This window comes from Megalops cyprinoides, chromosome 24 (genome assembly GCF_013368585.1).
Source record: "Megalops cyprinoides isolate fMegCyp1 chromosome 24, fMegCyp1.pri, whole genome shotgun sequence".
In the NCBI taxonomy this organism is placed as follows: Eukaryota; Metazoa; Chordata; class Actinopteri; order Elopiformes; family Megalopidae; genus Megalops; species Megalops cyprinoides.
The window spans coordinates 21,074,533-21,089,799 of NC_050606.1; the positions used below are offsets into that span (position 1 = coordinate 21,074,533).

The 15,267-nt window shown below is 40.7% G+C and overlaps 1 protein-coding gene across 1 annotated transcript in view; it reads left to right on the plus strand.

Moving 5' to 3' along the window:
• The window catches only part of LOC118771122 (piezo-type mechanosensitive ion channel component 2-like), a 112,237-nt gene that overhangs the window by 30,494 nt on the left and 66,476 nt on the right, over positions 1-15,267 (plus strand). Inside the window, exons 3-4 of the mRNA XM_036519006.1 lie at positions 1,878-2,003; positions 13,640-13,682. Coding sequence (XP_036374899.1) covers positions 1,878-2,003; positions 13,640-13,682 — 169 coding nt within the window. The remainder of the gene's footprint in view (positions 1-1,877; positions 2,004-13,639; positions 13,683-15,267) is intronic.

Consider the following 15,267-nt stretch of genomic DNA (forward strand, 5'->3'; position numbering starts at 1 on the left):
CAGAGTCCAAAACACATTGTGATACTACACCTAAAAGAAACAAGTAATACAAGTAGCAGGTGTTAGGGGGTGGGGATTAAGGTGGAATTGAGGTGTAGTCTGAAGAGGTGGGTCTTCAGTCTGCATCAGAAGATGGCCAGTGATTCCGCTGTCCTGACCCACCTGGGAAGTTCATTCGACCACTGAGGGACCAGTACAGACAGGCAACATGTCTGAGAGGAAATATCAGTGCCAATGCTAATATCAGTGGCAATCCAGAACAGTTGTGATTATATGTATCTAAATTGTCATATTGCCTGCTCATCCTTACTAAAGCAGAATGTTTTCTCATAGTGTCTTACCAGAGGCACAAACTGTAGACACTTTGTTAGTTTTCATCATATTAGAGGTGAAATGACATATAATATAGTACAGGTTGTTGTACATTTCTTCCACAAGAATAGGGTAAACAGCATAAGTATCAAAAGGGGATTTGCCTAAAAAGTTATAACAGTGCAGAAATCCACCTGAGCAGAGCCACTACCAAATAAACTCCTCAAATACTGCCTGCCCCTTGCCTGCCACACTCCTGTCTTTAATGAGCCTTCAATTAGACAGATGGTGCTCCTTAGCTAATGGCTGGCCACCAGACAAACAATCACAGACAATTACAATTATTCTGACTCAAATGAAGCTGACTAAAGATCTGTCATTGGCAAAAATTTCTAAATTGATCATCAATGCTGTTAAAGGCAGCAGCTTTAGAGACAAGTTCTGATGCTCTGATCTAAAAACTGTTAGATCAACAGATGCCTGGTACAGATCACATGTTTTACAGCCATTATATCAGCAGGTGCCTGGTGAGTGATTAATAATTAAAGATTTTCAGCATTAAACCAATTATGTTCAAAATGGTCTGACATTTACCTGCAACATTTTCCTACATGGTTTACAACTCTAAAAGCAAGTCAGAAGGTTAAAGAAACACTTTGGATAACTGTATATTACTAAAAGGCATTCTTGAGAACTTGAGAAGCTTTTATTTATTTGTTGAAAACGGCTCAACTTCGTGGTGTGCTTCCAGTGTAATGAACTGGCTTTGGGGCTTCAGAAGACACATCCTACAGAGGTATTGGTGCCCCCTGACCCCAGAGTAGGAGCAGCTTTTGATCCATGAGAATCCCATCCCCTGAGCCCTGATGGCTTTTGGTACCCCTGGATTGTCATTCATCCCTCCTTTGATCATCTCTGCTGCCTTATTCAGGAAGTTCCGACAGAAACCAAATTTGGAATGCAGAAACGAGGAAGAAAGGATGTTAACATAAAAAGTGAATTCTTTCATGCACTTCTGTATTTTTCACAGATGTAGCGATGAGCGCTATAATTTGGTGGAAATATTTGGATGGCCTCTCCTAAAGCAATGAGCAGGATATTACTGCTCCAAGAATAGCCTTGCTTTTGGCACTGAAGTATTGGTTCTAACGGGAGTAAGTTACATAACATGTTGACTCTTGAACACTCTTGAACTTGGACGTGTAAAACTAAAAACTTGACCCCCCCCTCCCCCATTGGAGAGTCAGTGCCTCACACCTTAACCTCTCAGCAGAAGTCAGTAATAATGGCCACTTTGGCTGTGGAGATGTCATGTAATGCCACCTGCAGGCCTGCTAGGGGACCATAAACTGGGAAGCTCAAGAAATGTAGAAAGCCCAAGATGCATTTCTAAAAGTTCACTGCGCTGGATATACTACAGTAGTGGGCCAGTTAAAGTGTCAAAGCATCAGTGTGCATACAGTGCCAGCTCTTATACCAGAGAGCTCATTCTATGTCTTTGTTGTGCTACTGTTAGGAGTTGGAGCCATAGAAATAATCCTGCAATCTTGCTGTTTGTCCTCCAGGCCACACAGGGCGCTTGCTGATGTCTCTCTGCTTCACCAGTATGACCTTCCTGCTGCTGCACATCATCTATCAGATCACTATAACCAGCCTGGTGGCTGGGGGAGCCATTGACTCCGGCTTCAACTGTGAGTATATGGCTCTCTTTCACTGCCAACCTCTATCAGTTGTAAATATCAGTCCTACCAGAGAGATTTTGAGAGAGATTTTTTTAGATTTTTTGTTAATAGAATGTGAGAACACGAAACCTAATCCCTGTCATTTAAGCTGATCTCACGCCCTCTTAGTATATGTGAGTATATGTCAGTTCCTCCCTCACAGTTCTGAAGGGGGTCATTTAAAAGCACATGGACCAGCATGCAGTCCATTAGACTCTGGAACTAAGGGTCAGCGGTCAAGTCCCTGGTAGGACATTTCTGGTATGTCCTTGAGCACTGCCACTTAGATCTTTTCCAACAGTTCTATATGATGGTTTAGAGAATGTATAAACTTGGCCAATCTTTAAACAAAGAGATATTTTGTACTGAATTCCAGACACACTAAACTGAAATCTGTCGCTCTACAAATGGACATCACTGACCGTTGTCTTCAAACCACTAAAGTCGAGCTGTCCGACATCCATTCTGCTCTCCATTTTATTTCATGGAATCAAGAGCCACACTCTCAAAAAATGTGTTTTGAGGAACGGGCAGGCTGGACAAAGGTGACAGACGGTTGCAGGTCAAGCCTAAATGAGCTCACCCTGGCTGAAGGGATCATCACTAAATAAAAGCAGGCCTCCTGCTGGCCCAGCAGACTCACCTAGTCACAGGGCTGTCTCACAACATCTGCTGTCAAGATGGGGATCAACAGTCACTTGACCAAATAGCAGTGATGTAACACAGCCTTGGTTGCCAATGCAATGTTCTTTTAATGTGCTGGAGAGAAGAACCTCAGTGAGCGTTACAGACTAAAGCTCTGTGATATGGGTCCAAAAGGACGAGAAGCTCTGGCAGAAGGCAGAAAACTAAAAACAGTGGAAGACGTCTGTTCCTGTTATTCACTTGTGCATACCAGGAAAGTGATAGACAGGAACTGCAGCCTCACTCAAACCCAATTTTATCCCACTCTACACCTGAGCTGCCTTTTTTGTTGAAGTCTCATTTCCTACTCGACTCTGGAGAGCCGCAATCTAGACGTTTGTTCTTGCCCTGTTTATGCCACTTACACTCTAAGGACCTGGAAAGGGTCCAGAATTAGTTCAGTCATTATACTTAGGTGGTTAAGTGCCTGGGTGAAATCAGAGACTGCCCAGGGTAGAGTACTCCTGCAGACACTGCATCTCTAAATAATCAGGGTAGAGTAGTTCTACAGGCACTGTGGCCCCACTGGGCCAAGGTTGAGTCACCCTTAAAATACTGTGGCCCTCCAGGATCACAGTACGGTAGACCTTTAGACACCGTGGTTCAGAGTTGAGTCACTCTGAAGGCATCGTGGCTCTGCAGGCCCAGGGTTCCATGATCTTGGAGAAACCAAGAGCACTGTTGGTGGTGAGTCATTTTACAGAGCAGGAAGAAAAACTGTTTCCTAACTGCTTTCCCAAAGCCTGCCAAGGAAACAATAGTTGGCTTCTGTGAGCTTGACTGGTATCAAGTTGTAAAACTCAAAAAGGTCTAGACAGAGCAAAACCCTGGCCCTGTTTTTTGATGCTTTTTGCATTTCAGTGACACAAACCAGATCTTTGTCTTTGCTGTAACGTGCAGCTGCCTTTAATTGAAACAGCAGGAAACAGTTCTCAGAGTTACACAGGAATAGTTTTCCCATGTCCATAACTCATTACAAAATATGGAAGAAATATGGTCTTTCAATCTACCGAAGTACAGTGAAAATCCTCCTCAGTCAGGAAGCAAGTTGTAGTCAGAGTGCATAGACAACAAAAGCATTCAGAAGTAAGCATTCAGCCTATAGATTTTAGCATTAGTTATGAAGAAAAAAAATCTCTGACACATCATGAGAAAATTCAACAAATGGTTTGAAGAAAGGCCTGCAGTTAGGCCTTTCTTCAGTCTTACATTTGCGTAAAAAGTTTACACATGTCACCTTTGTCATCCTTTACCATTACATACTATTTTTCAGTACTTTTGGAAACTGCCAAATACAATGTGGTCTGTAAATATAAAGTAACGCTTGCTTGTTACTTAAAGTTGAGTTTGCAAGTAGATTGCATAAGGGTTATGCATTCAAAAGTTGCCCTTCACTTGCTTTGGATAATACAATAGTTGAAGAGATAATCAAAGCTACAGAGCTTTTTCATTAGCCTCAGTAGAACAAAGACAGACAAAAATTCTAGAACTGGAGACGCTTCTGAATTTGTTCCATATGGATCTTTAATTGCTTAATTAGCTCAATTATTAGACATATACCATCTTTGTGCATACTTTCAATTTCTATCTGATTGAATGCCACTTTTTTCGCCCCTTTGATCCTTGAAATATCACTGCACACCCTTACTGCCTTACTGTGGTATCAGAGATGGGTTTCGAAAATGCAGGTATTGGAAAATGGCTGTTGATATGCATTTGAAGCAGGAAAACAGGTAGCTGACACACAGAAGAGTAGACACCATGAAAACACGCATGCATATGAAACTGACAGCAGTATGTGTTTAACATGTATGTCTTGAATGCCAAAATACAATAATGTATTACAAAATATACATAGTAACAAAGTATACAACAAAGTATACAAAGTAACATCAGCATTTTGAACTGAAGCAATTAATCTATGATGGCGTGAACGTTGTGACTCTTACAAGTCTCACAATGTTTTCTCAGGGCAAACATAGTATTACTTCAGACTTCAGGTAGCGAATTCAATACTTCAAATGGGTGTGAGAGCGTACCAACACTGATTCACAGGGAAGACAGCTGCTTAGTATGGTATTCAGATTAAAAGTTGTAAGTGTGTACGTTGCCTAAGCACCATGCTCAAAGTGTTTAGTATTCTGCTTCTTCGAGATTACCCAAAGATCTGCAAGATTATGTATCTCCAGAAACAGAGCAGTCAACCCCTGCAAAACCTCACAAAGTAGCTCATATGTAAAGGGCCTTGTTTGTTTCCTCTCATTCAGCATTGTAATCAGCAGGGCAGACATCCCCCACTATCAGTTTAAATTATCATTAGCATACGGCACAGTTTGTGTGGAAGTAAGTACGTTGTTGTTTAGTTTCTTGACTTTTTAGCTGTTTAGACCTATCCCTTGGAGCTCAGGCTCAAGTTTCCATTGTTAATTGAAAAGTAGGACGAACTGATGTTTATTAGAATAACATGAGAATGTCAAGTGGAGCCCGCTCGGCCATAACTCAAGCTGGAGGCGAAGCAGCCAAAGAAAACATGTGGCATGTGAGAAAGCTGCAGGCCCAGAGAGCATGCTCAGCGAGAGGGCCCAGCCTCACAGATGAGGCCAGAAGCAGTCCCAGATTTCCCAGAGTTCCCCCAGTTCTGACATACATATCCATAGTGATCATGCCATAAGTCCACTTTATAGGCATTATCATTTTGAGTGTATTTCAAAGTGGGGTTGGGGCTGTGACAGAGGTGAAAGAAAGGATTAGTAAACAGTTGGGAATGGAAAGACCAGCGGAGACAGAGGGGTCCTGCTGTGGGGTCTGCACAATGCACCTCAAATCTGCAGACAAAAAACTAGGAGGTGCCTGACAAGGAACGCCTTAGAGTCCAAATGGCATACCTGAAGCACTTGGAAGGCCAGAGTCAGTGGTAGATAAATGACATGGCAATAAATGTGATATGTATTATCAACCCGTTCAACAGACACCCTTATCCAGCATAATGAATGACTGATTCATGAATGTAAATATTTGCCAAATTGATAGCATGCGATATCAAAAACAGAAATTAGTCATTAAACAGCAAAACAATCATAAAACAATTTGTAACGCTGTGGCAAAACCTGACATACAGCCTAGTCAAACACAGACTGACAGCCACAGGCTGTAATCCTGCCCCCTCTAATCACACAGCTCTCCTCCTGTTCATCTTTACTCCAGCATAAGCAGCCATTGCTAGAATTCTTTGTGGCTCAGTTTTAAGGTTGCTATGAAAGATACCTTTTAGAAACTGACCTTTTTAACTTTAACCTTTTGTACAAAACAGGCTGAGGTTTTCAAATTGACCCACCCCAGATAAAATAGCACCTTTGGTTGGTAGCTAGCTTGCTTGTCAGTGGCCTGTATGTGAATGTGACCGTAGAGCAGAAGGGGTGGGGGGGGGGGGGGGGGGGGGGGCTGTGTTTAGGTGTTGCATAAATGATAACTTGGTCACACTGTTTTTGTCCTCCTCTGTATCTTACATTGCTTCACTTCTCCCCTCATCGATGGCTCCAGTTCTCCCATTCCAAAGCACATCAGCCTCCAGCCTCCAGCTCTCTCTCTCTTCACTCCACAATGCCCTTAGCATCACTGTCAGAGTCTGCAGAAGGGTGTTGTGGGTAAACCTGCGTTCTCTCAGAGCAGATGAAAATAACAAGCCAATGGCAATTCCAAGGAAGTCCAAAGAACCACTGTGTTTGCAGTTTGATTCTTGATTGCACAGAGCATCTTAATTAGATCATTAAAATAACATAATCTCTAATTAACAGCTGCATTTAACACCACACAGAACACAGGTTAATTTCTATATGTGCTGAAATTACCTTACTATGCACAGTTTAATTACAAATTAATTAGGCTTAAGGGTAGTTATTTCATTGTTATTCATTTACTTTCTCTGTGGAAGGAAATCTATATTGAATTAGCAATAGGCAAAGGTGTTCCATATCATAAAAGGCATTGTCAAGCATTCCAGTTTCCATTACAATGTATGTACAGTAATACAATGCAGGATACACAAAATGCTGCATTTTCCCTTGCATTCAACTCATTTTACCTTGCACCAACCATATATTGTTCATATATTCTTCATATTATTGTATGTCTTTGAAAATCAGAGATTAAATGACAAAGTAATTATTTTTCATGTGGGAATAATAAGGTATCATGAATCCACTTGGGTATATGATTCATACAAAACAAATGAAGTAGAACAGCTTTGGGATGGAGAATAATGAATGATCAGCATTAGCAATTGTTGATGATTGTCATGTATTTATTATGGTCAAGGCCTCATAACATTGTTATATATCTGGATTCCAAATGTTTGTCCTTAATTGGAGCATATATGCTTCACTCGGGTAAAGCCAGTAGGCTGCAAAATGTGTCACCTGAACAACGCGTGGATTTGCACAGCAATAAACCTGTAAAGGTGTAAAGTAATGTTGTATATTATAGTTGTAAAGAACTATTCATGATTTGCGAGAGCTTGACTATTAATATCTTACCCTCATTTTTTCCCGTCTGTCGTCCTTGTGGTTTTGGAAGCCAAACATAAACAAGAAGGGCTTCTTCACACAATGAGATCCGTTACGATTGTTTGACGTTCAACACCATTTCCTTCACTTCTATATTTGCCAAGCCAAGTAGGCCATTAGAGTCTGTGGAGCAGCTTACTGAGGAGCATTATGGAGTGCAGAGCAGCTGGTGTGTTAACTGGCACACACCCAGCCCGGGTCTCCATCTGATACAGGGCTTGTTGACCTGCAGCCGATCGCGATCCGGTGTGCAAGCCGAAATCTGCCAGGCCTCCAGCGTTCGTCTCTCGGCTCTCCACTTTGTGCTGACATTTTCGAAACCTCTCCCCTGAGGCAGAGAGGGAAATCAAGGGTGCTCTCAAAATGACCTTTCTCTTCAAGTTTTTGGCAGTAATTAGAACAGTTACACTGTTAAAATGTGTTCATGGTAACCAGTATAACCCTTTGTGAAATAAGCCAGGTGGATTAATATTAGGGCTAAGCAAACTCGCATAACCCTTTGTAAAACAGACCAGGTATATTAATATTGGGTCTATGTACAGCAAGCTTTTATGTGTAGGTGATGGTTCTGATGAAAGAAAATGAAAAATTATTCCTCTGGCTGGGTGTGTTGTAACTTACAACCTTAATCAGGGTGAAAGCAGTGCTTTCTTTTTTTTTTGCAATTCTCTTTTTATTATGATTTTACATGGTTACATTTATAAAATTCATAATTGAGAATTTAACTCCATAGAACAATAATACTGGGGTGTATATCTGCGATTCTAAAAACAAAACCACCGGTACAAAAGGGTTGACTGGAAATAAAATAAAAAGGGTGGGGAATGGATATAAATCCAAACCTTAAACAAATGATGGTCGAACCTGTTTAACATATCTAATCCATTTTTCCCATCTTCTCAAAAATAGATCCCGCTGCAATCTTATAGCAAAAGTAATTCTTTCCATCTTAAAAATGTCATAAATTATATCAAACCATTCATCCACTGCTGGTTTTTCTAGTTTAAGCCACTTCCTTGTTATGGCTTTTCTAGAAGCAGCACTCAAAATCTGAAATAAGTATTTGTCATTAACGGAGGAAAGTGCGTTCTACTGGTATGGTGAATGAACTCTTAGCATTTCAACAGGTGCAACCTGTACACTGATATGCAAGCTGTTTAAAACAGGCAGAAATTATTTGTGAAGAGGTTTGCGAAAATGGAAATATCAAGTTGTGTGACAGGTGAAAGAGCCTTGTGTTTTGGAGATGACAAAGGTAGTAGGAGACTGCAAGGTTCTTGTGCTGATGTGGAGTCAGAGAAGAAAAAGACTGATATTTACAAATGTGCAAAGAAGGAAGGTTGTGAAAATTCACCAACATGACATGACAGTGACAGTCCTGAGCTGCTGCGTCGTTTCTTGAGTTTTTTTGACACGAAGCCACCCTATATGTTGTCACTGTTGTCCTCGCCATTATATTTCAGTTAATAGGCTTTTGCTTTCTGTGTTGGCACTGATGGTCTAATGACACTGTGCAGGTGCCAAGAGCAATACTCACTCTGAAAAAATGCCAGAAAAAAACAAGAAGTGCAAATGTGAATTATTGCTCTCGGTGTTGGCCAGCAGCAGTGTTTGTGTGATGAGTATCTCTTTCCTCAGGATGCACATCTTACTGGAGTCTAAACATAACCCCACATTACATGTGACATAAGAAGGCGGTCTCATGCACGCCAGCAATGTCTCTTACAGGTTGTGTCACAAGGTTCTTCCTGAGCTGATGTGTGAAACAGCTCCCGCAGTGCTATGAAAATGAAGTGTGGCAGCAGTCTTTTCAGGTGGACATAAAGGTGCTTTCACACTGAGGCCAGTTCTCCTTCTGGAGCTAAACCATTATAGGCCAGAAGCTGGTTTCTTCTCCTTCTGCACCGGTTTGCCACAGCAGTGGGAGGAGTCCAGCCAAGATGAAAAATGTGGAGAAATAATAGCTGTAGGGGAGACTTTGTTTCAAGAGCCTGTTTTATTCTGCTAGAAAACAATTAATAGACACATTACTACCTATTAATTAGAGCACATTTTTGAAGTAGCTAGAAGGCAGATAGTCAGCTGGTGATAGATGGGTAAAAAACCTACAGTTCTAGATGCTGAATTGTTTTGGAAAAACCACTGTTTTAAAAGTGCATGTTTCATAGGTGCAGATTTGATTGTGTTAATTAATGTCAGACTTTCACGTTAATATTTTCAGTTACATACAGTTTGGTTATTTCTGGACAAATGTGTATGCCAACAAATATGATGGGAATGTTCCTACTTACTTTTCAATGATTTATTCATTGACTATACTACGAATGAGTTGTAACTATTTTTGTGTCTTTTATCAGTATGCATTTACAACAAATTTGGCTTAGCTATGGTTATTGATTGCGATCTGTCCACTCCCTGCACCAAACTGGTTTCATAACCCCAGAGGTGAGTGAGGTTCAACACCTGTTTTTGCTGTGGATGAACTATTGAGGGGTGGAGCTCTTGGATCTGCCCATTTATTTGTTAACTTTGATTTAGCCAAGGAGCCCCACTGGGATGAACATGTTAAAGTCTAATGCAGCACTGACCCAACACTAACCGCAAGCCTTAATGTTACAAATTTACCAAAGTAGTAGAGGGAGATTAATCATTGTGTTGGGGTCCTTCAGGGCTGTGTTCACCCTGCACTATAGCAGAAAAACCATTAAAAAACCATAAATGCTAACTGAGTAACTACATTATATAGTGACACCATACGAGGCAAAGGCACCTCATTACTTTCAATTGCACATGGATCTGCACAGCTATCACTCTCCTCTGAACTGTCTGTGTCTGTATCTGAGGTAGTGAAGTTTATGTCAACTTGTAATGCACGTCTGTGTGCATGTGTATATGTGCACACATACATACACAGAAAGTGACACTGAGACAGAGACACTGACTGTGCTATATCCACTCTTCATTAAATATTTGTACTGCCAGTGTTCCAGACCACTCTCTGAAATTCTGTAGGGAGGTAGAGTAAATTGAGTGGCAATGTGACATTTTGAGCTCTTGAGGTGAAACTTTCAGTTACTTAATTTTACTTGAGGGAGTTTAAACAGGAAGATGGTTTTTTTTTTCCTTTCTGCGCCCATGTCCTAGTTTTGATAAACCTTCAAGCAGGTAGGTTTTAAACACCTGTAGGCTTAGTTTGGACTGGGTGAATTTAGGTGTTCCCATTGTTTACATCCCGACATTCCTACCATATTTTCCTAGTCCATGAGCTTGTTATTGAAAGCTGACATAACTGGACATTTTCTAAAATTCCATTGGGTTTCCCTTCCATATTTTACACATGTATACCCTTCATATACAATGATGTTAAACTGAATATGACTCTGCCACAGCTACATCAACCTGGCCAAACTGAAAATGTCAGCCTCCCATATTTGTACCTTGGATTTCTGAGGTAGGGGATAATAGCACAAAACTGGAGAAAATGTTGGTAATTCAAGTGTGACTGTAGAATGCTGTAGAAAGAGTGTTGAGTAATGCATGATCAAATGGTGTGAGCGCTCTCACTTGAAATGCAAGCAGGCTCAAAAATTTCATCATCACCCCCTACACTTTTGCATGAAGTCAGGGATGAGCGATTGTATGATGTCATGTTCACTCAGTTACGGCGCTTGTTCCAGGTGCAGGCTGAGCCCTATAGCTCAACATGTTGCACATTTAAATGTGCTGGCTGTGTCATTAGCCGACACTGACCAGTCCTCAGCTGCAGAACTGAACTGGTTCTATTCTGCTGGGGTTGGGTGGGTTATGTTGGTCAGAGCCCCCTTGTTGCACCACTTAATAGCACCCTCTAACGACTCATCATGTGCCTGTGAGTTCCTCACATGACGTCAGAGATGCTGTAAACACCATTGGGGCAAAGTGGTAAGGAGCTTTGCTCGTAACAAATTGGTCAGATTCCCAGCTGGTAATTAAGATTATTTTTTGCTATTTTGAAATAACAATACTGGCCTTAGTGTCAGGTCCAGTAATACACGCACTAAGTGAATTGCATTTCGAAAAACTGTGACTCATTTTCTGAGAATTCCTATTAAAATGATAATTTTACCAAGAAAAAGATATTTCCATTCCTGTGGCAGCTGTTAAGATGGGATGTCTGAAAATGGAAGCTGTTAGACTGGAGATGTTGGAGACAATCCAGTATCTTGCAAATTGCAGTGTGGAGGTGGAAGCTGTCTGCTGGACACAGTAGGCTGGCGTTTCCTAAGTGACTGTCTGGAAACTGCTGATTGCTAACTGACTGGCCAGAGATGGTCGCCTTTAGGCGATAGATTTCTAACTGGCTCTATGGGTTTGGAAGCTGTCAAGACTGAGATTCAGTTTGCTACTGAATTGTTTGGATACTGATGGTTGCTAGCAGTTCCACATCTCCTCTCAATCTCTTTGTTTCTCTTTTCAGTCCACTAAATTCACTTCTACTGATTGGTTGTCTTGGACTCAAATTTAAATGTAAATTTACAAAAGAAGTTTTACAAAAGCAGTGAATTTGCACTTTTGTTAGAATTTGATTCATTTGTAGCATGGGAAATGATATTCACAGAGAAATTGTTGACCTTTCCTCTTGGAGAAGAATGAAATCAGGCATGTCTGATGGTCACGACATGGCCCAATAACATAGGATATCAGTGTTGATGCAGCCAAGAAAACAAGACTTTACCTCCCTCACTAGAGTTGGAAAGATTTTATTTAACATCTAGATAAAACAGTTCATGATTGGAATATCTATAATCTGTATCTATATTTATAACTGGAATATTCTACTTTTCTATGCCTCAGTCAGTATACAGCGTAACAGATCATTGGGACTGTGTTGATCTAACTGCTGCATCAGCACTTTAAAGCAATTCAGCACATTAACTGAAGTTTCATATGAATGGGAAATTATGATAATGAATCTCCATTAAAGAGGTTTTCGTTTTTTCAAGAGCTATGTAGGTCTGCTACGTTAAATAGACTAATGGTGATGGCAACGATGGCAATGTATATCATTGCCATCAGGTTCTGTATCAGGTTCATATTCTCATAATAAAGCCTTGTATCTCCTGGATATCTAATTTAATAAACATACAAATATGCTCTGCTATTGGGGCCATTAGTGAGATATTCATTGCCACAGTAAGTGTCTCCATTAATGACTTGGTAAACAATTTACTGTAAAATCATTACTGAGCTGTCTTACTTCGATCCACCTTGATGGGGTATTTCAAAGACTGTTTCTGGTAACATGACGCATAAGAGATGGAAACTCCAGGTGTGGTCATCTCCAAATGTCCGTCCAAGAGGATGATGGAGAACAACATCTGCCACCCCCTCTGCCGATGCAGAAAATAATCACACATCTAACTACTCTCTTTTTTCAAGAACCTCCCTGATTCCCTGATTTCTGCAGAATACTTCAAAGTGCTTGGAGGTGTTGTGTCAGAAGATCAACCCCAGGGAAAGTGTTTGGTTGGACATCCAAGGGTCATTGACTGGTCATTGAGAATGTGCGGCTGCACGCTTTATCCAGGGGTGCATGTCCTGATGTTTATTGGGGTTTCCAGCATTCTCTGAATCCATTTGAAGTTAGTATTAGATATACATATAATATGAGGGAAACTAATAATAACTATTCAGAAAAAAAGGATACATAAATGTATCTGATCCATTCAAATTAGTGGCCCCAGTCCAGTCCACAATTGGCTGAAATTTCAAAGGGATATGTATCAAATGTTTGGTATTTATGGAGCTCACAGACATAAGGGTGGGGCCAGAAGTAATTCAGACCCTTTGCAATCTTTAATCTCCCTACTCTTTACTGTGACAAATGTGCTGGTTTGCTACTGTAGCCTCAGTCTTCACTTGCTTAAACTAGCCCAGAGGAGTGTCTTAGTGGGGAAATTCAACACCTAATTGCTCAGCTAATTAACTTACAAAAGGCTCTGACATATTGATTTGTTATCAGGTTAAATAGCCCAGGAATCCTCTGAGACGTCTAGGAACATCCTGGCACTGAAAGAAAGTCTAAATCTGCTGTGTAAAGTTTCCTAGAACTGGGATATAATGGATGGAGGTGCTTCTAGAGAGGATCAGGAACACACAGACTCATGCATGCTATATGGACATGTCTATCTGAGCTTTGAGTTTAGCAGTTTCACTAAACCAAACCACACCACCCTAACAGGACCTCCTCACTAGAGAGGCTGGAGGCAGTGCACCTGTATTGAAGTTCAGATGTGTTACCTAAGTCCCTAAGGTATTGAACAGAAGAATTTCCTCTGGACGCTTTTTTAAAATGTATCCTTCTCTTCATTTTTTCCACAGGCTCAGTGTGGGAGAAATCTGTACGACAGCTGGGCTTTGAGAGGTGAGAAACCAGTCACTCTGCGGGATGTGGGTCATGAGGGGGCTCCCCCAAATCTCTATCTGAATGTCCATGATGTTTTCAGAGTCAATAGGTCCTCTGATAGGTCCACAACTGTCCACAACTATAAAACTCAAATAAATTCTGTGAAAAAATTCTTTTATTTTAAAATTTCAGTCAAGGCAATCAAAACCTCAGACTCATTCTGGTCTCAGGGATAATATTCAGTACAGAACCGACAGGCTTTGGCAGTTTTGTTTGTGTTGTCTGAAAAATAATATGAAAGAATGTCCTTTTAATACACTTAGAGATATTCCACTTTCTTGGAGAGTGCAGGTCCTTCCCCTTGGACTTACCAGGACTATTTGAACATTATTTGCATGTTACGAACATTGAATACCATTTGAAAATTAAAGAAAGAACCAATATTCAGAGGCTACAATATGAAAGAAACTGTAATGACAGTTGCAGAACAGTCAAAGTCTAAGCTTTAATGGGTCAGTAAGAATCCACTGGACATGGCTGGGCTGTCTTAAATTAATAGTCAAGGAGGGTTTGGTAAATTGAGCTTGAAAACATTTCCCTGGAGCTCATTTTCATCTTGTGCCAGTTCCATTCCAAAATATGTGGCATTAAAGTGACTGAAAGCTGTGATAAAATGTAAGATCAGCACAATGGCCTCACAGATGCGTAAAGGACAATTGTATCTTATGGGGATACAGTCAGATGGCTGTGCAGTTAAAAATATAAGTGTTTCAATGAAGCAGGCAAAGAATGCTCCTAGTGAGGATTCTAAATTTTTATTTATTTTTTTGTAACAGCAATGAAACTCTTATTGAGGTGAAGTGGAAGTGTTGGACATTTATTCAGATCTAATCATGAATAATTAAAAACCTTAATTTCTGGTTAGGTTGAGTCATAAGTGTGAATTCAGTGCTGAGTGAACAGTGATCTAACTTTCATTGACCTGTGCATACATGACATCAGAATCTTTCAGACAGCTATTTTTTATTTTAAAAAAGTTTTAATGTTGGTCTTATTAATGTCATACCCTGCCAGAACATACTGTGATTGAGGAGCCAATGAACTGAGATCAGCTAAATGTGGCTGAGGAAAAGGCTTGATGATAAATATTTTTCAATGCATCTCAGCTGTTGGCTCAGTTTCTCCATAGACCAGCTGAATCATAGTCTTCAATAAGTGTCATTATCAATGTCATTTGTTATATGAGAAAACAGGCAGATATTCAGGACATATATTTTAGTTCCCAGTCTTTAATTCTATGGTCCCAGTGTAATTCTCACAGTCCCAACATCAGGCCTGTCATTGCCATTGGTGACCCTAGACACGCTGACATCATGAATAGTTGTGCGGCCTGCGCTGCTGACATGCGGGCATGACCTAATGATCTGGCCGAAACACGCTTGCCGTATTAGCGTGGTATGCAGCAACAGAGTAACATGCTGGGACCCTGCTGTCTCGAGTTTCAGAGTCCATTCATCACATGAGCATGTCTGATTTACATTACATCACATTACCACGTTAATCACATCAGCAAGCATGGCAGAGGTGTTCGATTTCCCCCTAT